This window comes from Rhincodon typus, chromosome 25, assembly GCF_021869965.1.
Source record: "Rhincodon typus isolate 14 chromosome 25, sRhiTyp1.1, whole genome shotgun sequence".
Classification (NCBI taxonomy): Eukaryota; Metazoa; Chordata; class Chondrichthyes; order Orectolobiformes; family Rhincodontidae; genus Rhincodon; species Rhincodon typus.
This window is the reverse complement of record NC_063356.1, coordinates 26269714-26294262: the sequence shown is the minus strand read 5'-3', so window position 1 is coordinate 26294262 and position 24549 is coordinate 26269714. Positions and strand designations below refer to the sequence as shown.

The following is a 24549-nucleotide window of genomic DNA, read 5'->3' as shown; positions in this document are numbered from 1 at the left end:
GCTCCCCTGCTTCACCACCTCTTATCTTCCCTCATTTCATGGAGACACCAACTTATGCTAGCACATCATTGATTGAATGCCCTGTACACCCCAGTTTCTCATCTCAATATCTATTTATCCTGTGCATGTTTCGGCAATAAGACCTAATCTTTCTGGGACCTGGGGAGTAATTGGAGAGACTGAACCAGCCAAAGACCCTGGTAAGGCTTCAGTAGAATACTGCTGGGCTGACTCTTGCTGGCAACCTATGACAGTCAAAAGAGCATGAACATTGCATCCTATTCAATGGGAGAAGGCCAAGGGGAGGCTATTGATTGCGCTATGGTGGGGAACAGTAGATCAGAGATGGCAAGCTAAATGTTGATGCAGGTTATAAATTAAGATTGAATGAGAACAAAATGGTCTGAAGTTAGGGGTGAGGTAGGAGTAATCTTGCTTAAAATCAAAGCCTGAGCACCATGAATTATTTCACTTGAGCTCGGTCATGTTCTGCTCACTATTTGCACATGGTTGCTGTCAAGCAAATCAAGAAAGAATTTTGGTGAGCAATTTTCTGACTTTTTTTTAAAGAAAGTGTGGAGGCAAGCATGTTAGGTGTCAATGAGGTTGCCATCCCCATTGGTGAGAATGTCCGACCTATTGTATCCCAACCATCTCATTGAGAGCTGGCAGGTGATCTTGGCTGGGTTTCTTGGTGAGGCAGCGGCCTGGACAATGGCATTCTGGGCTATCAGAAGCTGCTGGCCAATCAGAGGCCGGCGGCTTCTGGATCCTAAAGATTGGCGGTCGAGGCCTACTGTTTAGGGGATCCAGGGCTGAGAAGATAAGAAACATTTATACTCTCCTCGTGGGGTGATTGTCTCACAGAAAGGTGGCTCAGGGGAATTGAAGACAAGTGCAGGAGGATGGTTTTATGAGGCCTTTGGAGGAAAACCTCACCCTCGAAGTCTCATTTTGAACAAGACATATCATCTAAACCATGAAGGAAGAAATATAATTTGGGAAATCTCTTTAGACACGTCCTGATATGTAGGTTATGCAACTGCAATGATAGTTCCAAAATTTTCCTTGATGTATTGCCAACGCTTGTGGGTTACTTATGAGCCCTCTCTCCAGTGTGTTGAAGATTTCAAATGTATTTCAGATTCATTACATTAGTTCTCACACTAATTTACTCAACAATCCTGCCCCCACCACTTTCTCAGGCAGAGAATTACAAAGCTGCACAACTCCCAGACAACAAAAAAAATCTTCCGCCTACCCTGAAAATGTGAAGCTGAATTTAGAAGCAGTGCTTTCTCATTCTAGACTGACTCACAAGAAAAAACATCCTTTCTACATATACCCTGTCAAATCTATCCAGGATCCTAAACAGTTTAATGACCTACCCTCTCCTTTCTAAATTCCAGAGGAAGTGAATCCAGCCTATCCAGCCTCTCCTCATAAGACAATCCACTCATTCTAGATCGCAATCTTGTAAACCTCCTTTAAATTGCCTTCAATGCAGTTAGATCCTTCCTTTAAAAGGAGACCAAAACTGCACAAAGCATTCCAAATGTGGTCTCACCAGTGCCCTGTAAAACTTGATTTATGTTTTTACATGTCTAGCTAGCTTTCTCTCACACTCTAATTTCTTCCTTCTGTACGACCTATTTGTCATTCTCTGGCCAATCATCTGAGCTGCCACTCACCATTGCACACCTTTCCTCCTCCTCTCAATTGACTGTAAAATTCAATAACATTGTTGTTGCTGCTACCTAGGGGTGTCTTTTTTTAAATGAGGCAATAATTAATCCTGTCAGATTACACAACATCAAATCTGATATAACCTGCTCTCTGGTCAAATCCAAAACGTGTTGCTCTAAGAAATTATTTCAAATGCATTCTATGAACTCTTCATCCAAGCTGTTTTTGCCAATCTGACTATGATTATAGCCGTCCCTTTATCATAAACACCCAATATTTGTCCGTAGACCTGGATGTTTCCCCCTTGATGTTCAGTACAATCTTCAAATGCAGGCTCTTAATGGCTGTTACTATTGATCTAACAGCTTATAATTGCTTGTACCAAATCTCACAGGATGTGCTGCAAAAATTTAGCATGGGAAATGATAAACATGTTGAACGGGATATGTGATAAGATATTTGCTCAGTTAATCAACTTTCTGTAATGGTAGAGTATCCAGCAACTGAGTACTGCTTTCTTCTCAATTTGCTTTATATAAAACAATACCTTCCTTGCTGCAAATTTTCTAAAGACACATAATTTTTATTTGCACGAGAACACAAACTAGGGATAAAACTGATTGTGAGAGAAACCAGAGTTAACGTTTCGAGTCTCGTGACCCTTCTTGACAATCTAGCATCCACAGTTCTTTCGGCTTTTACCTATAAAGGAAATCCACCCAGCCCTTAAAGGTATCAGCATATAGTGCGATTGCTAGATATCAGATGGGAGACCTTATTACATCCTCCTGCTGCATTGAGTTGCACAATAGAGGTGGGTTTAAACAGTTGTTTGGCTGTACAGAACGTCAATATTGCTGAAATAAAGACACATCTGTCAAAACATTTTGCCCTGATCAGGGCAATTTGCAAGAATGTCAATTCAAATGGAAATTTGACATTTATACTGCATGAGAGGCAGTGCTGATTGATTGGCCTGTATAATACATTAGACAAAAAACTTTGGAAAAACGTATTGTTTTCAGCAGTACTGGATTTTCACTCCAAGCTACGTTTGCTAAAAGTCTATTACATATTTTTGGAATTCTCTGCCCTAGAGGGCTGTTGGAGTTCAGTCCTTGAGTTTATTCAAGACTGACATTGATAGACTTCTACATGTTAAAACTTCCATCAAAGGATATGACAATCATGCAGGAAAATTGTATTTATGTAGTTCATTCAAGATCTTGTCAACTGAAGGAGTGGGCTAGAGAGACTAAATGGTCTCGTCCAGCTTCTGTTTCTTATATTCTTACATAATCTTTCATGCTTATGCTGCTGATGCATTTAGTTTTCAATCTACAGTGCCCATAATTACACCCACCTTCCTTGTGTTTTTCTCAAAGTTTTGACTCCTGCTTTGATGCATTTACATGATGAAACATGGCACCACTGCAAACATTTCATTATCAGTCAGAAAATGCCTCACTCTCAAGTGCAATTTGATTTTGATGACAGCAGAGTGTATGTTTTTAATAAAGTGCCTCAAGTTAAACATACTTTCCCTGGACTATCAAATTTAATAATTAAGTAGCCTTTTGGACTATCAAAAAATAGACAAAAGTTGACTCTACCCTCAGACTATGCATATTGACATTTATGTACAATAGCTTTAAATGGCTAGCTTTCTCTTTGGGTAAAAACTTTGGCAGAACAATTTACATCTGTGGGTAAATTATCTGAGGTTTACAATAGTGAGAGTGTTGGTGCAAGCACTATACAGGTCCATTGTTTCCAATGAAGCCATTATTTCATTGTTTTAAATCCTGTTCATTCAGAGGTGTAATTGTTGGCCATAATCACAGAAACATCAAAGCTTTTATTTAAAAATCAGTACTCTAAATTTTTTTTTATCTCTTAGTCGTTGCTGTATTTGCCATAGATAGAGTTGTACACAATGGACAACAGATGCTTTTAATAACATTTTGTAGTGCTTGCCAAAGTCACTATTAGTATGACAATCCCATTGCAACAGAGGTGAGTCATAGTTGAAAATTAGTGCCAGTTACTTTGAATTCTTTATTGTACACATTTAGTAACTCTGGTCATACAAAGTCTAAGGTGTGATTTATGCCTGTATTTATACAGCCATGTACAATATTACAATGTATAGCTTGGTATTCATTAAAAGCACGGTTAACGCTTATATAATTTAACTCCACAGAAATAGCAGTCTGTAAAAGATAACAGACAAAACAAATGGTGAATTGTTATTGATTTGATTGCTACTTCACACTATTTATAGGCCTATGTGTATACTTAAGCCAATAGGATGGTTTTCACAGACTTGGCCAAATGGGAACGTGATAGTGGCACTCCAAAATGTACAATGCTCAACTTACCACCTATTCTTCACTGCCACCATGCCATCATGGACATTTAAAAAGGTGGCTCAGAACTCACATTCAAAGAGGGACTACATGATGAAATAGGATGTCAGTGTAATTTTAAAGTAGCTATAAGCAAGAGCCTGGTCTGTGCATATCCCATTAGCACTAATGAATAGACCAGTCTATCCAGTGGATAGTACTTTTCTTTTGGAGCAATGTACCTCTTAACGCCACAGAAATCTCTCTGCTTGCTGACAGCCCTCTGTTCTTCCATCCTACATGATTGCTTGACTTCTCCCCCACCTAAAATCTTTACTTCTGTTTCTGTCTTCTTTCAGAGCTGCCAGATTGTGTCTCACTTATCACCACAATAAATACATGTTCTGCTCCACCAACATGCCCTGCATATTTAAACAAGATCTAACCATAAAAATGACTTGAGGCTCTTGGTGAGATCATCAGAGCACCCATGTAATCACACTACCCACCAATGCCCAGATTCAAAATCGGCATGGAATTGTCCAGAAGGCTTGTTATTAACATTGTCTTTTAAAATTATTTTCCCTCACAATTCTAACCTGCTGGAACATGAACACTGGAATTTTCCAAAATGTCACGAATGTAGTGAATTAAGAGTCTGGATGATTAATGTTTGCAGTCTATTTGGCTGAAGGTGAATGTTACTGTTCAGTCTTATTTTCATATCAACCAATGTAACAATGTCACACTTTTCAGAATAGATCATATGATAGTGATGTGAAGGCAGAAATTTTGTCTGATTTGTTCCTGAACCTTCCCAAGGATGCGGTGGAAAATTTAGCAATGAGCGGAAAACATACCCATTCCCTACAAGCACCACCAGTATCTTCAACCCATGGCAGCAGCATAAGGTTCTTAAATGGATTTAATTGAATATTAAGAGCCTTAATTGACCTAGAGATAGGAAGATCAAGAACAATATCCTCTATCTCAGTTTTAAATAGGATGAGTTTTGAACACAACAGGCCCTCCATCTTGTGATGTATGTCCAATTAAATGGATGCCCATCCATCTCCCAGCCTGTTTCCAGGTGTGGGTAGCTGTATCAAATTCCAAATGTTGTTTTAGGGGAAAACACACCGCAAAGACTTAGTTGCAGCCTGGAGAGGTCTCTTAACGTAATGTATAGAATTGTACAAGAAAGGTGTCAATCTTCTGTGGCACATGTGCCAGCATACTTCAGTGCCAGTGGGAACAACTGGTCTGAAACTCACTGCTGTAGATTCTTGACATGCTTGGTATAAAACGTGGGCAACAATGAAGGACTCATTGACTTCAGGGATATCTACTCTTCTATGCCTGGGCAAAAGATGGCACTCAAATTAAGGATACACATTTCAAGTGCTATACAGTTGGTTCTCCTTAAATCAATCCTCATTCCTTTACAAGGGCAGTTGAAATTATTTAGGAAACATTAAGTGCAGCAGGTACTAATATTATTGTCTCCAGGCCAACGCTTTAAAACCACACTCAACTGGTGTGCTATCGGACCAATTTGTTAAAATCAATCTGCTAATTTTATTAGGGAATCAAACTAGTATAGCAAGTTAGGGGTGAGAGGTGACATGCAAGTGTAACACAAGGTGAAAGCACTATTATACAATAGGCTAGTCATAGAGAGGAAGGCAAACAATATTTCATGGCCTCTTCAGATTGGGCCAGGCATTTAAAGTTTTGTGAGGGGCCAAGTTGCAAGTTTCTATAAATTGCAGCAAGGATCACATGTACCTCAACCACTACCAGAACATATCAATAAATGTGAAACAATTGTGAAATCAAACTAAATAACTCATTGCCAACATGCATTTTGAAATTTTCAGCTAGTAGGTGAAGGGTTTGTCCCTCATTTATTGGGCTCTGACTGTTATGCACTATTACTGTGCTAATGTAATTGCTTTGGCTACAAATTGATGCAAAACTTGAGACTCCAAGAAATTCTTAAGTTGGGAAATGTGAGACTCCTTCTCACAGAACTCATGACACCAACTAGACTTCAAACTAAATGCACTGTACAAGTCATGTCTTAAAAATGCCTCAATGATATAGTGGACATCTTCAAAACATTTCAAAAAATTTCAGACAGATGTAAAACCAGGATGCAACCTCACAAGCTGCAGCTCTTTAAAACTGCCACAATGTCGAGTTCTACAAATGCAGCCAAGGGCACAAACATTTTCTAAATTCATGACAGAGTCCAGTTATCCATACCAAGGTGTTCTAATGTGATAACTCAGACATTTTCAGAAGGTATTTCATTCTTAAGAGCAGTTGTGTCTGCTGGCTTTACTGGAACAGATTAAGACCTGTGTAATAACAGCAACCTTTAATAGGCTGGAGTTTTTGATGACAGAATTATTATTTAACCGGCATTGAGAGGACCAAGCATTGAGGAATTTTTGTAATTACCCTCACCAAATCTCACAATCGCCCAAATGCTTAATACCTAAAGGGCTTTCAGTCACTAATGCTCCCCTTGCAGTCATGACTGTTCTTTATTTTTCACCTTTAATCAACAAATGAGTGCTCCTGTAGTTTGTTTCCATGATTTAACTTTATAACAGTATTTTAATCAAGTGTGCTGGGAAATGTTGTCAGTTGCTTTTAGTTATAAATGATTATGAATTATGGTGCCAGAATCCTACTTTGCTTCTCAACAAAAAGCAGCGAGTTTGCTTTTATACTTAACTGCTTATATACATTTTTCAAAACTAAAGCTTTTTTCCACTAGGTATGAAATAAACATGCTGCAGCCCTGCATTTCTGTTGATACAAACATTCAATGTATTTACACAAAACTCATCTACCTAGCCTATCACAAAATGTTTAGAGCACTGGTTGTATCTGAAATTTTACAATTCATCTTTCATTCTCCTACAAGTAATTTTCCACATATTTGGGCTAACTATCCATTGTAACTGTTGGCACATCAACAGCTGAAACACATCCACATACCTTTGATCAACATGAAGAAAAAGGGCAAGGCATTAAAAATATAGTAATTTATCATCTGCTTTTTTTTGTTGTTGATGTTATTATGCTAAAAGTCGTGCCAGATCTAGTACATAACATCAATGGATTTTTATTTTTAAATTTAATTTTGGATTAAGAAAGGCAACAGTGAAAGATCTAAAATCACATGGGGATTCTGGTAAAAGAATCGTTTGGAATTTGACATGTTCTAAGGTCTGTAAACCATCAAGTAAATACTTGATTTATTTAATATAGGAAAAGCAGGCTTAGATCACTGGTTGAAAACATTGCTTGCTTTGCCAAAAAGATGCTGACTTATTAAGTATGCAAAGATAAGTTTCTAAGTAAAGGGGTAATTACTTTGACTGCATTTTCAGCAGGGAACCTTGTCACCCAGAAACTGGAAGTTTTGGCTTGATTTTTCCACATTTAATTGAAATGTTGGGGTGGAGGTTGGGAAGTGGGGGCAAGGGGAAGGGGGATTGAGGTCAAGTTCACATGAGTGTCCATCACCATCGGAGATCCCCTTTACGAGTAGAGTTTGTAAGATTTAAGTTATATGTGATGAGGTTGTTAGTGAGGGTACTCCTTAAGTGGGTGTGGCCACAGGGCACTTGAATTGTAGGGTCCTCCCACACACATATGCAGGGAAGCTGCCTAGTTTACTCTCTGTCCATCCCACAAGGTATACGGTTCCCACACTGCTGGTACAATACCAGTGGTTGAGGGAGTCCTTAAGGGACCACTTAAAGGGCCATTTAAAGGGCTCCATTGGCCCCTAGGTAGTAAGGTCATTTTGACTTAATTTCTGGGAATGACAGGCAGTCTCAAACTGACCTTCCTTCCTGATTCTATACGTAGCACAGCTCTCAGCCCACGTCCTGGGGTGGTGGTGGGTGGCTTGTGGGGGGAGTTTTACATTGTACTTATTGTGTGCAGATACTATCACCAAATTGCTAGAAGGAGATACATACCCAGCAGCAACATTTCAGAGAAAGGTGATCAGGATGACTCCAGGCTTCAAGCAACTAATGTCCGAAAATTCAAGCCACTAAATTTCTGTATACTGAAGAAAAGCAAAGCTTGCAGGGAGACTTGTGTGATGTAGGTCTTCAAATTAAAAAAAAAAAGTGCCAATCAATTTAAGTTGGGCAATGAGCTATATGTTTGAGAATAGCAGTGCAGAGTTCATTTGATCTCCCTGGAGAATCAGGGTGAAGTTTACTGTCCCCTTTCATCAGAATGTACCATGGAATAAACTATTGGTAAGAACTGTAAGGAGAGGTGACAGCATGGTGATTTTATCACTGGACAGTTAACCCAGAGACCAAGGTAATGTTCTGGGAACCTAGAATAAATCTGGAATTTAGAGTCTAATGATGACTGTGAATCCATTGTCAATTGTTGGAAAAACCCACCTGGTTTACTAATGTCCTTTAAGGAAGGTAACTGCTATCTTTACCTGGTCTGGCCTGCATGTGACTCAGGACCCACAGCAATGTGGTTGATCCTTAATTCTCCTCTAGGCAATTAGGGATGGACAATAAATGTTGGCCTAGCCAGTGACACCCTCATCCCATGAATGAATAAACAACAAACTAGGACAAATAGGCTTGAAACAGAACAGCACAGAATAAAAGCTGTGATATCGGGTTAGAGCTGGTCACAGCGATAGACTAAGGAACATTTGTAATTGAATACAATAATTTTCAATTGAACGCTTTAGGATGGGAAGTCAGTGGAGGTCAGCAAGAACAAATAATTAGAGCTTATGTAGAAATCCATGAAAGTTACAAAATTGGGCCATTTGGCCCAATCAACTCATGTTGGTGTTTACCCTCCATGTGAACAAATAAGTCTAATCACACTTATCCACCTGTCCCTGTGTCTCTTCAACTGTTTTTTTTTGCCCACCAATCGATTCTAATCTTGAACGTTTGACATGAATTCTGCCTCAACTAGAAATGAACTCCACATGTATAGAAGGATGTCTAATGGAGGTTATGGTTTAATTGCAGGACAGGTTGCAAATCTTTAGATGGTTTAAAGTTTCAGTGGAGAGGAATGCAGGAGATTGGGAGTCCTAGAAATGTTGCGGACAGAGAAATGTAAATCTTTATTGATGGCGAAGATATGAGGTTGAAATTAAAAAAATTCAAATTACATGCAGTTCTCTTCAACACAAATAAGTAAAGGTGGAAATATGGAGTAGGTCAATCAACAATTGTGAAAAATATTTTTACTTTCCACATACTCAAAGCCACCTGGCTTATTTGTTGAAATTCCTGATTTATTTCCTTCTGTAAGTATTTGTTGTAAAGTGAGCAATTACTGCAATCTAAGACAACTGAATAAAATGGAGGCTACTTGCAAGTACGGCATTGGTGGTCGCGAAGCAACTGGTCGGCGATAGAACAAAGGTTATTTTTTAATCGCAGCCTCCTTAGGGATGAATTTTATGAGGGTACAGACAATCTATGTTCCTTCTGAGCTATGTAGCTGCAAGGCTCTGAACACAGCACAGTGACTGGTGTCAGAACACTGATCCCCTCCCCTCCCCTTCCTGACCTTAACGTCAGTTGGCACATCTCTGAAGTGAAATCTGGTGGCTCTGATCCACTGCAGCAGCAAAGGAAATGGTGGGGTGGGGATGAGTGGGTATTGGGGCTGCCAACCCCTCAGGGCAGGATATCCCATACTACAGAGCTGTCTGCCAATCAGATTGGTAAATGGCAATGTGCTGATGGTGTCAAATGCCAAAAGACAGTTGTGGCTACTGATGGGGCTATGAGCAGACATCTCCCAGTCTTCATTTCTTGGTCTTCTCAAATTTTGTGATAGCACATATCTGGGACACTCCAGTAAGCGGAGGGAGGGGGGGGTGGGAGGAAAGAGGTGAATTGGTGGGAAAGCCGATTAGAGGAACTGGGGAACAGGGCAAGGGGAGCCATCTTGCAGAGTGGGGCCTGTGTCCCCAATGAGCACAGGGGAACCCCTAAATAGAGTCCATCTCCCCTCCACATTCCTCATGCCATACAGCGACTTGTGCTGTTAAAGTTGGCGGTCTTGCTTATTTTTCCCCATCTTCTCTCACAGACTGATAAATAGCACTATAGGTAGAATGAGGTGCTTAGGAGGTAATTACTTGTCAACTTAAGGGTGTTAATAGATCTAAGGTCAGGCAGCTGATTAATCCTTTGTGCATTCACCAATCTTTGCCCATAATATGGTGGACACGGTAGGGGTAGGGGAGGGTCAGTGGATGAGCCACCCATTTGATTTTATGTGTCTTCCTTCAAATACTCTACCAAGGGGGAACGAAAGTTCATCCCCGGCTTATTATACATAAGAATCCCAAATTGTGATATAGCATCATTAATAATCTTTCTACTTTGGGCAGTCTGCACACCAATGACATTGGTGGACGTGATGGAAATTGATGCTGATATTCAGTGGCAAATTAAATTGAAGGGCTGGCCGAGGAGAGCAGGTCATAAACCATGTGAGGAGGATGTATGAGAAATCCTGGAAGGAAGGGGAGGTACTAAGATTGAGGGCTCAGTAATGTTGACACCTCAGGTGCCACCGAGTCTCTCTGATTCCTCTGGAACAATGCACAAAGCAGGTACAAAGCTAGAGATAGTAGGAACTGCCGATGCTGGAGAATCTGAGATAATAAGGTGTAGAGCTGGATGAACACAGCAGGCCAGGCAGCATCAGAGGAGCAGGAAAGCTGACTTTTCGGGTCTGGATGCTGTACAAAGCTAGCAAGCTCCTGTGCTTGATCAGTCTCTTGGCAGGATCTGCATTTCTGGGGTAAGGAGCTGCCATTGCAATTAAATGGTTGTTGCCCAACTTTCTGCTGAATTTTGAAAGCCTTTGAATCTAAAAGTGCAAGATGATGCAGGGGTAATTGGTAAGATTCATCCCTAGTTTTGATGAAAAGAAGCACTTCTGCCTTCTGAGAGGAGATCCTGATCAGGCCTCCTTCAGAAATGTGGAGACGTAATTCCATTCTGACTGGTCTGTCATAATGCAGAACCAATGCGGAAAGGCAAACCGTGTCTACTTTTCACAATAGTCAGCTGCCGTATTCTGAAATTTAAAGGCCCTGACACCCACTTTGACAGCTGATGTCAAATGTGCATAAGTCTGATTTTAGCTGGGTAAGGTGACATGTTGGCAGGGAAGTAGTGTGCCAGTGGGAACTGTATCAGGGAGAGTAGGAACTGCAGATGCTGGAAAATCTGAGATAACAAGATGTAGAGCTGGATGAACACAGCAGGCCAAGCAGCATCATAGGAGCAGGAAGGCTGACGTTTCGGGCCTAGACCCGAAACGTCAGCCTTCCTGTTCCTATGATGCCGCGGAACTGTATCAGGGACTAGGTGCAATGTCAGTAGGGTGCCTGGGTGCAAGGTAAGAGATACATGGTTAAGGGAGGTTAATGTGGATGGTAGATATCAGGTTCTGCAGGGAGGCAGAGAGGGTGGTTATTGAGTGTGACGGTGGCAGGATGGGGAGCTGCAGATCTGTCAGTGAGGCAGGTTGTGGTGCAGAGGAAGGGGCTAGTGTGTCCAGTGGCATGGAGAGACGGATTGTGTGTGGAGGGGAGAAGAAGTGGGGGTAAAGGGGATTTGGATATCAATCAGGGGCAAATTGTCAGGTGCTGAGTGTGATAAACACGGATCATGTCTTGGGATTGGGTGAACTGGGGGTGGGGTAGGGTGGTGAAGGAGTTCATTCTTACTTGGTCCTTAGTGGGAAAGGAGAATTGGATCATGGAATGTGAAGGGGTTTGGTTGCAGAGCAGGTAATCAATATGGTGATTGATCCCACACATTCCGGAACAGGAGAAGGGAGATCTGTCCCTAGGAGGAAGGAAGGTCTGGTCCGGAGCAAGGCAAAGTAGAGTCAGGTATGCAGCAAGGGAAAAGCGGGTAGGGTCAGGAGTGTGGAAATGGAGTTGTCCTGGTGATGAGGGAGTGTTGGGGTCTATCAAATTGTTACTCAGGAGTTTGGCTTTGTATTTAATAGCCCAACTTTTCCTGAGTTACTAAGTATTTAATGTCAATGGAACCCTTTAAATTCTCTGTTTAAATGGAAGAGTCCATGCATGGAGAAATTGCCCAGAGGAATCTTCAATTTTTCTGGCAATTCCTTTGGAGCCTGCTCCAATGGGATTCCAAAGTATCCTCACGCACAACTCCCATCTATAATGAAACAGTGATTTTCTGGCCATTGGCAAACTGGGCCAATATGATTTTTCTAGTAAAGTGCTTTGACCGAAAGAAATACCATTTGGAAAGACAATTTGAAAGAAAAAACAATGCACTTTGCGAGTTAAAAAAAATCATAAATTCGTACCTGCTCAAAACAAATCTCCCTCTTCATTTTCAGATCATTCAAACAAAACAGAAATATCAATGCTTGTCAGTTCTCATTTGAACAGATAATTAGACAGGACCAGCCAAATAATTTAAAACACTGTTGCTGAGATCAAAGGCAAGCTCATTGTTATTATCAAGTGCTAACATTCTGCAAAGGCATTCATGTCTGTCTGGAATTTTTGTCATTGTATATTCAAAGTTATCCCAACCTAAGAAGAGATTATCTGAACTGAGCTCTTTATAACCTCATTCCCAATTATAATAAAACATTTTAACACGTATTCCTCAATGCTGCCAAAACAGTGAAACCACAAATTTCTTCCAATTTGCTGCTGATATACCATTCAGTTTGTTCCATCACAACTTTGCCTTTCCATTTTTAATCACGATCTCTAAATTACTGGCATTAATAAGCAAAAAAAATTGAGAAGACAAAAATCAACACTATGTATTTCAGGGAACTGACAGTTACTCAAGTTTTCTACTATAAGCCTTTGATTAAGCTGCCTGCAGATCCATTTACTGAAATTTCCTACTGCTATTGAATGACAAACATATTCAGTGTTATTTTTGCTGTCATTAGTTTCATTTATAATATATAATTTGTCAATAAGTGAAAACTCTAAATCTCTGAGTGATCACCACACTGCAATGGGTAAGATTGAGCCCAGAAGAAACTGAGCCTTAGGAATTACTTCTATTAGATTGCTGAACTACTGATGCCTTGGGGAGTTTATAGCCAAAGGGAATCTGATCTTTGAGCTGCTAATCCATTAATGGTGACCAATAGATAGAACTTCGCAGGTATGGGGAGTTGCCAGGGACATTTGTTGAAGCTGAGATGTGCAATGACATCCAGGAGGCAGTGAGGAGGGATGTCCACATGGTGTTTAGTGGGGGAGTTAGGCAATAAATACGGGCCTTGCCAGCATTGTACATATGAATGAATGAATCAAAAACTTATAGACAGTAGATAGACAAGGCTTTTAACCAACTACACAAATCCAGAAGATGAAAGGTCAATGTCCAAACAACTGTGCCCAATTTCCTTCTTTAAAAGGAATTAATCAACACTACATTGACTTTTTTATGTGAATCAATTCCAATTACCTATTATACTGTGGGAAGAGGAATTTCATTTTCTTTTTACATTCAGCTATATTTGAGGTTACTTCTTCATTCAAATTTCAAACTAAATAAACATTACCTTTGCTTTCAGTATTTTAAAGATTAGGATCACCTCCCTTCTTAGGCTTCTCCAATGAAAACATATTAAAATCTGTGAGTATCTATTCATACTTTAGCATCTATTCAGAACCCTGCTGAATGCATCAGTGTGTCTTTGAAGTAAAGGTGTCCAAAGTACACAATGTTCTAATCAAAAGCATTTGACATGCATCCCAGATTTCAATTAGTCCCATTGATAACAGCTTTACCATGGCTAAGTACTTATATATTTCATCTGCTGATGTACATTACTGTAAATCTTTGACATAAGGATCCATTCACTACCCCATAGCTCTTCATGTAATTCAGATCCTTTTCACTGCTATCAATAAATCCATTAACACCTGGCTTCATAACTTAGTGCCCTCAAAAAATGTAATAATAGCACTGAAAATATTAACATTCATGTCATCTGTAGATAATGTAAACTGTAGGGAACAAACCCTACATAGCTACGCTAGATATCAGACTTAGTCCATTTGTCAGCACCTTTTGCGAACTATAATAAAGACAATTTTCAAACCAGACAGCCACTTTCATTACTTTCATGAATGTCAAATGTCTTTCACATGTGAAACTTCATTAACATTATATTTATCGTTAACTTGCTTCATAAATCCAAGTATAAGTTAATATCCCTTGGCTAGCCTCTAACAAAACAACCTTCTGAAACAATTTTAGTAAGGTCACATCAATGAATTACTTCTAAAAATGCTGCCGACCTCTATGCTTTTTAAACACAGGTAGATGCATCTAAACACAGCTAGAAACTTAGATGTATTTTTATTTTTATAGGAATTTATTTATTTTAAATTATAGCTATATTAATATAGGTTTCAAAATTTAGAAGCCAACACTATTTCCTCTACATAGATGCTACTAGAATTCAAATGCATCAATATAACCATGTGAAAGAATATTAGGTAAAATATTTCACTTCTGTTTGAATAATTATGAAGAATATCTGCACTTCTACCATTCCTGTCCCATATTATTGCTGCATTGCAATGCAACTTATGCTCATCAACATTCCAAATGTTCCATCTGGAAACTTCCACTTATTTATTTGCAAAGCATTTGCCAATTGACCAAAATGTATGGGATGAAATTAAAATATAATGGAGGGAAATAACCAAAGTTATAGCATGGGAATAACTAATATTAAAGTATTTTTATAAAATTAGCCTCTACTCCAAAAATGTCTGAGCATTCAAATCTGATTTGAAATTTGAAAGTTACCGTGGAAATAAAAAGTGCCCAGTTAGGAATTGTATATTCCAGCAAGTCCATCAGAACATTGTTAACACTTCCCACTGGTTTAGCCAAGAGTGTCAGAGATAGATTTACATAACACAGTACGGAGATGTCTGATAAAATGCAGCAGGCAAATTTTGCTTTAAAAAATTTATAAAACAGTTGTGCACTCCCATTCATCCACTGGAAACAGCCAAGTCCTTCCTTAGGTATGACAATAAAGCTCTGCAACTGCCCTTCATTGCCAGTTGTTGATTTTAATGTTACCACTTCAGTACTTGTCTCCCCCAGGTATACTGGGACTACGTTATAGCTAGTATAAGCTTTAACCTTATCAATCCGGTCTAATCATTAGCAATATCTACAAAGTTACTCACAGTGTTTCCAAACTGTGGAGTCCGTCAAAGCAATTCCTTCCAAGAGACTGAATATTGTTGTTATGGAGATGTCTGTAGATGACATTTGTACCTTAATTAAAGGCTATTCAAGGAGCAGACTAAATGGTAAACTATAGCATATTTAATGTTCCGCACAATAATAAGCAAACTATAACACTTCTAATAAAAGTGCAAAAATGAAGGAAGCATAAGAAAATATAAAAATACTTTTTAACATACATTGAAATGCTTGCAATTTTTTTCAGTATTATGTTACTCAGTTGGTAATATGGCACTGCTGTTACTAACCATGTTTGTCAAACATTGATTAGAATTACCAATAATGACAGCTGCTTGAGGTTGCAAAGTCGATATAGTGTTTGTGGATTGGAAGACAACGCGTTAGGATATGATGTTTGTAAAATGATGGGGGAGAAGAGTATGTGGTCTCTTTTAAAGATTGTGTTTTCCTAAGCTTGGAGACTAAAAAAAAAGTCTGCAGGTAGCAGCAGATGCACAAAGAGTTCTTGAAACTGAAATATTGTATCAGAAGGCTGTACCGTTAGCAGGCAAAGCAGCATTTTTACCAAGACAACAGGTTTTTGAATTTAGCCAATTAATTTAAACCAGGCCCTAGATACCAAAGCCCAATTAAATTTAAATCTGATGGTTTTGACAACCGAGGACCAATCTGATTGTAAGAAATTAATAGGTCGTCAAGGGTATAAAAGAAGAGGCCATTTGAAAATTGGCTTGAAAGCAAACTACTATCTGAAGAGAAACTCACTGGGTTCCACGGAAAACTCTAAGCTCAGAGTAAATATCATCTAAGTAAAGCTACTATGGCACTCGTGGCTAATATTCCTGACACAATAATTTAATGGAGGAAGGCGTTCATGAATGGAAAACAGCGAAGAAGGCAAAGAACATTCCAGAAGACTGATCCTGGCTGTAATTTTGAGAGACTAAGTTTTAATTTTTTTTGTATTACTTTGGTTTATATAGTTGGGACCTATATTCATTGGAACAGCATAACATTAGAAATTTGTTTTATTCAGGAATAGTTAGTAGTTAAGGGGGGAATTGTTCAGTTTGTTAGTAGTTCTGTTAATTTGTTCACTGTTAGAGTTAGATAAATAAATTGTTACATGTTGCCTAGAAAGTGAATATCAGGGATTCATTTCATTTAACCACTCCTTTGTAACACTTGATCATAACTGAATATAGGCAATCGAATCAAGGCATTATTCCAAATCAGAGATGTATAAGAACATTTGAAAAATCTAGCTGATTAGTATCTTCCATCACTGACAATCTTGTCTGTTTTTATTTATTGAGGTGTTTAGAGGCAGAACAAAGACCCATGGTAAAGAACATCACAGCAGTTAAACTACGTAATGAATCAGGTTCTAAGCAGTTGAATTTTTCAATCAGTACTTCCTTTGTATAATTTGCCTGAAATAAACCTTTAAATTTTAACATGTCCAATGCATGAATATAGTCCTGAATTTTTTTGCAAGTAAACTGCACAGATGGCCAAAAATAATTCTAAATTCACCTGAATGATGTTCATTACACAATGGTAAAATTAGTCTTGACCATACAATGAAGAAAGTGCCTCTTGCAGTGACAAATGAATTGGGCAAAGGCTTTACTGCAGGATGTTGAAAAAGCAACAAGAGAAAACAACAGAAAAGCTATGATACAATACCACATAGTACCTTTCCCCTGAAAGTCTGGATTAGAAACTAATGTAAATTTTTCAAGTAAGTGTCAGTCTTTATGAGGGAGTATAGTCAAGGAAATCCTGTTGCCAGCTTTAGATTTAACTCTGGTAATTTGCCAGCAGCATGCTGAAACTCCCTACTTTATTGTAGTCAGACATTGCATTCTCTTAATGTTACAATCCAAAACAAAGCCAATTAACAATGAGTTTAATTTTAATGATTAAATGCAGCTAATCTTGCAAGAAACACCAAGTAATTATTTATGATTAATACTATGTCCTATCACATCATTGATCAAAGCAGATGAGCTTCACTTGAAAAGCAGGAAGACACAGTGAGAGCACAACTCTTTGCTTCAGGACAGAGCAACACCTGTACTGATTGCATCTCCCCTCCATTCCCCTAAAACATTCCCCAAGCCTCTGCCTTCACTCCAGCTGAAGGAAATTAGCTGGATGGAAAGTGAATCTGACTGACAGACGAAACAAAGGAGAATTTGAAGTACAATCTCATATCGACTTAGAATAAATGTTGAAATTCATGTGTGCTGATTCCAAATTGAGAGGAATACATTGGACAAACTGAAAAATTAAATTATATGTCTTAATATATGTCTCGGATTATGGTGCCAGCCATTGTGACAGTTGAGTATTAGTAACTGAATTATCATGCTGCATTGTTGTTAATAAAGTATTCATCCTTTGAACATAGATAGGTTTCAGTTCTCGATAAACTGAAGGACCAGATGGCTAAATGAGTAAAGTGTTAAGTTCACATCACAACAGGTTGGATTGCTAAAATTTATGATGCTATTATTTGTTGTTAAATCTACAGGAAATGAAATTCTCTGTTAAAACAAAGTTACTTTATCGCATAATTGTCACTGGAGCATTTCCTTTATCAAGTTTTGTATTTACAATTTCCCACTTCATTTTGTGACTTAGACTGCCAGTTTATTGGAATCAAGTTTGGGAAAACAAAATCACTTTCTAAACATTTAGAACTTGCTTTAAATTACCGAAATCCATTTTGGTAAAATCACCACAGGAGAAATTTGATTATTATGAACTAGAAAATTCACTTTTTTATTGATAAGTTAAATTTCTGAGCTGGGGATTCATTACACTGTACAAGCAACTGACAAATAGATTACGAATCTTTGCAGACTTAAACTGTAAAAGCAATGTATGGACAGAGTTGCATAAAATCCATCAGGCCTGCAGAAATCCCAATATCATTCTCAGTTACACAGTGTGTTTTATGCATCAGCACATTAGTGGTAATGTTTTGCTTCTACTGAAGCTTTCACAGATAAATGTGGCTTTTGGTTCGGACTGAACAGTCAGTGGTGAACATAGATGTTCATGAGTACAGGAGTTTACATGCCAATGGTACATTAAATGGACCTGGCAACAATTTCATAATAATTAAGAAACAAAAAAATTAAAATAATGTTATTTCAAAATATCAATAAGCTAACACTGACACCTAAGAGTTCCAGTGAATGTTACTCCTAGGTTAGACAATTGGAATTACAGCTGGTTGCTACTTCTACATTTAAGTTCAAAATTTATTTTTTATACATTTGAATTATTAAAATATTCTCTTCAATTCATTTTTTTTTTCAGATGTATGCATAAAGGTTAAGAGAAACCTTTCCTTCTCTGCAGCATGTGAAAAAATATATTATTCTGTCAATTTATTGTTACCTTAGGGCAGGCCTAAGACACAAAGAATGGAATGTGCTGGCTTTAGCTCAGTCACAGCACTTTCACTTCCGACTCAGAGTATCATACTTTCAAGTCTGTTATGAACAAAGATGAGAGAGAATTGAAACCCCCGTTTCCTTCCCTCTACTGACTGTTGAAAAGAAAGATGTGGGTGTCTTTTAACCCTTGAATATCTGGTTAATTTGTATAATCAGCAGCATGCTTTTGTTTTGTTTTTTTTTGCACAGAAAGTGCTGCAGAAAATCAGCAAGTCTGGTACCATCTTTAGAGATAGAAACAGCTTTGTGAAAGAGAAATCATGTTTAACCAATTTATTAGAGTTCTTCAATGGAGTAACATACACAGTGGCTAAAGACGAGTCTCTACATGGATTTCCAGAAGGCACTGACTTGTTTTGATATAAAATTTTATTATGAAAAATCCATGGTGTAATTTATTATCATGGATAGAAGATTGTTTCCTGCCAGCTAGCCAAAGAGCTTATGCATAAGTGAGTCTTTGTCTGATTGGCAGGATGTGATGCAAAAGTTCTGCAGGGGCTTGTGCCAGGGTGTCAGTGTTGTTCAATTTATATTAATGACTTGCATGAGGGCAGCAAAAGCATGGGAGCTAATTTTGCAGATGACACTAAGATAAATCGTAAAGTAGGTTGTGAAGAGGGTGGATGGATATCGATAGGTTGAGTGAGCAAAAACCTGGCTGATGATGTGCAATGTAGGAAAACTTGAAATATTCAGTTTGGCAGAAAGAATATAGAAGCAGAGCATTCCTAAATAGAGAATGACTTCAGGATTCCAAGGAGTTGAGGGATTTAAGTGTTCTAGTACAAGTCACAACAAGTATTCAAGAAATTAATTGAAGCTATCATTTATTACAAGAGGAATTTAGCATAAAAGTAAATATGTCCTGCTGTGGTTATATAGGGCGTTGGTAAGACCACATTGTGGAATATTGTGAGCAGTTTTGGTTTCCTTGTTTAAGAAAGGATATAAATCCTTTGAAAGTAGTTCAGAGGTGTTTACTAGATTAATACCTGATATGCACATGTTCTCTTATGATGAAGAGTTGGACAGACTCGCCTTGGCTCCAGTGGAGTTTAGAAGAGTGAAGGGTGATCTGATTGAAGTTACAAGATTCTGAATGGATTTGACAAGATAGATGTGGAAAGGATGTTTCCTCTTGTTAGTGTTACATAACTGGGGAAAGCGACATTGTTTGAAAACAGGGGTCACCCCTTTTGGATAGAGATGAGGTGATTACGTTTCTTTCAGAGTTTTTTGTGATTTTTGAATTTTCGAGATGAAGTTAAATAGATTTTATTAGGCAGGGCAACAAAAGGTTATTGGGCACAGATGTGAATGTAGAATTCAGAACACAAATAGATCAGCTATAATTTTATTGAAAAGCAGAGCAGGTTAGAGAGCCTGAATGGCTGAAATTTGTTCTTAATTGACATGACACATGCTGCAATATTGGACCCACTTTGTTCATTGGTGAGGACCTTCTGGATAGGTGTCCATTAGGCTTAGGGAAGTCATAAAGGAGGAGCCCTCTTCTTTCCCTCCTGTATCCTGAGCAGTCCAGCTGAGTGGACTTCAAACTTGACTGTGGCTTCTTCCACCATGAGCTGGCCACTTAAGGACTCACAGTTCTTCAGGTACAGGGTGGCCACCCAGTGACTCACCTACCTCACACAATGTTATGGTATTATTGAGGGAGGGCTGGTAGGTGCCAGAAAGGATTTTCACCATGCTACACACACTCCACTCAACCCAACCCTGGGAAGGCATAAAATTCTGCCTTTTGAGAACCATGGCAGCCAATCTACACAACATAACATTCCACAAATAACAATGAGATTAATGATCAGTTCATCTGTTTCAGGGATATTGTCTGAGGGATAAATGTTGACCGGGACAACAAGAGTTTTTGAGCTTCTTCAGATTAAATCATGGAATCTTTCATTTCCACATGCCCATTTTATTACCAATGCAGCTTCCCTACCCAAGACCATTATCAAACTGGTTGGAGCTGTAGTCTCCAACATTACTCCTCTTTCAGAACCATTATCTTACACAAGAGAATAGTCAGCCTTTGGCCTGACAATTTTAACAGTGTTCATCTTGACCAGTAGGTGAATGGCAGTTAGATCCTCTGAGAAAAAGTGAAAACATGTCAGATCTAATGTAGAGATAGTAGGAACTGCCAATGCTGGAGTCTGAAATAACAAGGTGTAGAGCTGGATGAACTCGGCAGGCCAGGCACCATCAGAGGAGCAGGAAAGCTGATGTTTCAGGTCTGGACCCTTCTTCAGAAATGGGGGAGGGGAAGGGGGCTCTGAAATATATAGAGGAGGAGGTGATGATAGAAGGTGATAGAGGAGCAGATAGGTGGAGAGAATACAGACAGGTCAAGGAGGCAGGGGTGAAGCCAGTAAAGGTGAGTGTAGATAGAGAGTTGAGATGGGGGTTGGTCAGTGAGGAGGGAGGGGCAGGTAGATGGGAGGGAAGATGGACAGGTCAAGGAGGCTAGAAGGTAGGAAGTGGGAGTTGGTCAGTGAGGTGGGAGGAGCGGATAGGTGGGAGAAAAGACGGACAGGGTCGAATTGTGGCTTATGACAGTGTCCATCTTTTCTCCCACCTATCCACTCCTCCCACCTCACTGACAAACCCTCACCCCTACTTCCTACCTACTAGCCTCATCCCCGCCTCCTTGACCTGTCCGTCTTCCCTCCCACCTACCCGCCCCTCCCTCCTCACTGACCAACCCCCGTCCCAACTCCCTACCTACACTCACCTTTACTGGCTTCATCCCCACCTCCTTGACCTGTCCTTCTTCTCTCCACCTATCTGTTCCTTTATCCACCTTCTATCATCACCTCCCCCTCTCTCTATTTATTTCAGAACCCCCTTCCCCTCCCCCATTTCTGAAGAAGGGTCCAGACCCGAAATGTCAGCTTTCCTGCTCCTCTGATGCTGCGTAGCCTGCTGTGTTCATCCAGCTCTACACCTTGTTATCTCAGATCTAATGCAATTGGATTGTGGCTTATGACATAATTATTCTCAATATCTAAGATGAAGAGAAGGCAAGAGGAAGGAAATTGGGAGGAACCAATTAAAAAATAAATAGACAGCTTTCACTAAAACTAATTAACATTTAATGCAAAGCCAAAACATTGTGAATAATGGAAATAATAAAGACAGAAACTGCTAGAAATACTCTGGCCAGGCAGCATCTGTAGAGAGAGAAATAAAGTTAATATTTCAGATCTATGACTGGGTCATCAATGTAAAATTTTAACTCTGTTTCTCCTCTCTAGAGGTGTTACCAGGTCTCCTGAGTGCTTCTGGTTCTTTGTGTTTCCATTTCACTGTTTGTAGCTGTTTTGGTCATAAGACAAAATGCAATACTCACAATACCACCAGGCTGGATAGGTTGACAAATGCATAATCAGGGATATGTGCGATTTTGTTGAGAGCTAGAGTCATTGCCTGGAGGGATGGCAAGTTGTTGAGAGCTCGAACAGGAATATGAGTCAATGCATTATCATCAAGCCAAAGATGCCTCAGGGAGTGCAATCCTTCAAAGCTGTTCTGAGGAATGTCTGAAATCAGATTTGCATCCAGACGTCTGTAAGAACAATAAACCTTAAATTACTTACACAATATACCTTCGAGAAACATAACTAGTTAAGACTAAAATAATTACTACTATTTAAGTGTACGTGTCAATCACATGTATTTGTCTAAGTGAGAGCAGACTGTTAGAGAAAAAGTCAGAATGGAGTTCTTCACAAAAAACTACTTATGAAAATGAGAATACTGTTGCAACTAGGTCAATTAAAAACCTAAAAACTGAAATTGCTAGATGATTGTGAGACAAGGGTATTAGAGGTTATGAAATCAAGGCAGATAGATGGAGTTAAAATAAAGATCAGGCATGATATAATTGAATGACAAGTAGGCACAAGCAACAGATTAGGGCACCCTTGCTTCTAAGTTCCTTACACATTGCAATAAAGTTAAATGTAATTGATAACCAAAACCAGACATGAGGAACAATAGTATGGTGCATTCTGTGCTGACCTAGGTTGATAAAACCACAAGAGTTGGGATAAAAAGTGATAAAGTTTGCTCTGATTGAGCTATTTTAATGATTCATTCTAAACATATGTAACATTGCAATTAAAGGCAGGTCCATAAAAGAAGAATCTACATTTAGTGATTTAGTTTTAACTCCTGATTAAAATGATAGAGAAGTCAGTGGGAAGTGACATTGGACAACTGCTCCCTGCTGCCAGGGATCTACAGGAGTAGTCCCCAGCACAAGATAGCCACTCCAGGAAAGGGATTCTGTTTGCAACTGGATGTATTGGGAGATCCAAGGCTTCCATTTGGGGTTTAGTAAAGTATGGGTAGTTTCAAAACAACTATTAAAAGATTTCCTTGATGGAATCTTGGTGGTGATGTGTTATCATTCACTCCAGAGAGTATGCATTACTTTGACAATGTGCATTTTTACACACACATGTTGTGTCTGGAGTTATGGATGGTGATGATGGAGGCACTAACATTCTTTCCCTCACATAGTTGGTCAGGAATCCCTCACCATTTTCCCAGTGGTGTGCACTTAAAGGTTTTGCAGATTGATACCCAACCTGCTTGATTGTGTTACTGGCTGTGCACCTTCCTTGGTATATCAAAGTCTTAGGATGGGACTTGAACCCAGAGTTTTTGGCTAGAAGACATCACCCTTTCTCCTTGATAGAAAATTACTCAGGGAGTTAGTCAGGAAGTCAAAAGGTGGCATGTAACAGTCTCGGACAAAGTCATGCCCACCTACCGTTGCTCACGTGATGATTCACTATGTATTGCTGTCCAGGAGTTTAACCTAAGTTGTCAAATATAAATAAAGGGATCATTTATGGCCCTGGCACCTGATACTGCTAGGTTTGAGCTGTGATTTTAACCATAACTGCGCCCCCACCAAGGCATCAGGTTAAATAACAGATCAATCTGCAAAGTCATTGCCACAGCCTGTGACAATATACTTAAGGTACAAGTGTCAAAACCTTTACAGCCTGATGTTTAATCCAGAGTTTGACCGGATGAGGCAGAGAAAAAATAAATTCCCTGCTCCAATTCCACAGTCTTCTGTCATCAGCATCAGGTATGGCAAGTTAAAATTAATTCCAACGCTTTTGGTAAAGATATCATTTACAACTCAAAGGCATGACTCATTTTAAAAATATTTAATTTATTGCTTGCACAAACACATTTCTTAAGGGTTACACCTACATAATAAACAAACATATCCATTATCTGAGCACACCTATAAAGCCACATGTGTATAATGATTCCAATTGCCAATGAAATTTCCTGCAGCCACAAATTGAGTCTTTTAATCATATCCAATAATACCTGAGGTGATAAGAAGATTTACCTCCTGTGGACTGGGCTGCTGACAGAAATGGCAAGAACAAAGTCAATTCAAACTAGCATTTACACCAAATTAGTGTCAAAATAACTTGTTTTTGCGAATGAATAATACTCTTAGATACACTACTGCAAACACACACATGTCAAGGAACAAGGCCAACAACTTTTAACAAAATCAATTTTTCAGTGTGATAACATAAGATTCGCTCAATTTCAAACAAACAGGTTTTTAAAAAAGAGACAACAAGGTGCAGGGCTGGATGAACACAGCAGGCCAAGCAGCATCACAGGAGCAGAGAGGCTGACGTTTCGGGCCTAGACCCTTCATCAGAAAAGCCTTTC

At 39.1% G+C, this 24549-nt stretch overlaps 1 protein-coding gene across 2 annotated transcripts in view; it reads right to left on the bottom strand.

Moving 5' to 3' along the window:
- The window catches only part of LOC109913865 (leucine-rich repeat-containing G-protein coupled receptor 6), a 235120-nt gene that overhangs the window by 35854 nt on the left and 174717 nt on the right, over positions 1–24549 (bottom strand). For both annotated transcript variants that reach the window (XM_020513425.2, XM_048612237.1), the window contains 2 exons: positions 22184–22399; positions 15313–15384 (listed from right to left, as the gene is read on the bottom strand). In XM_020513425.2, coding sequence (XP_020369014.2) covers positions 15313–15384; positions 22184–22399 — 288 coding nt within the window. The remainder of the gene's footprint in view (positions 1–15312; positions 15385–22183; positions 22400–24549) is intronic.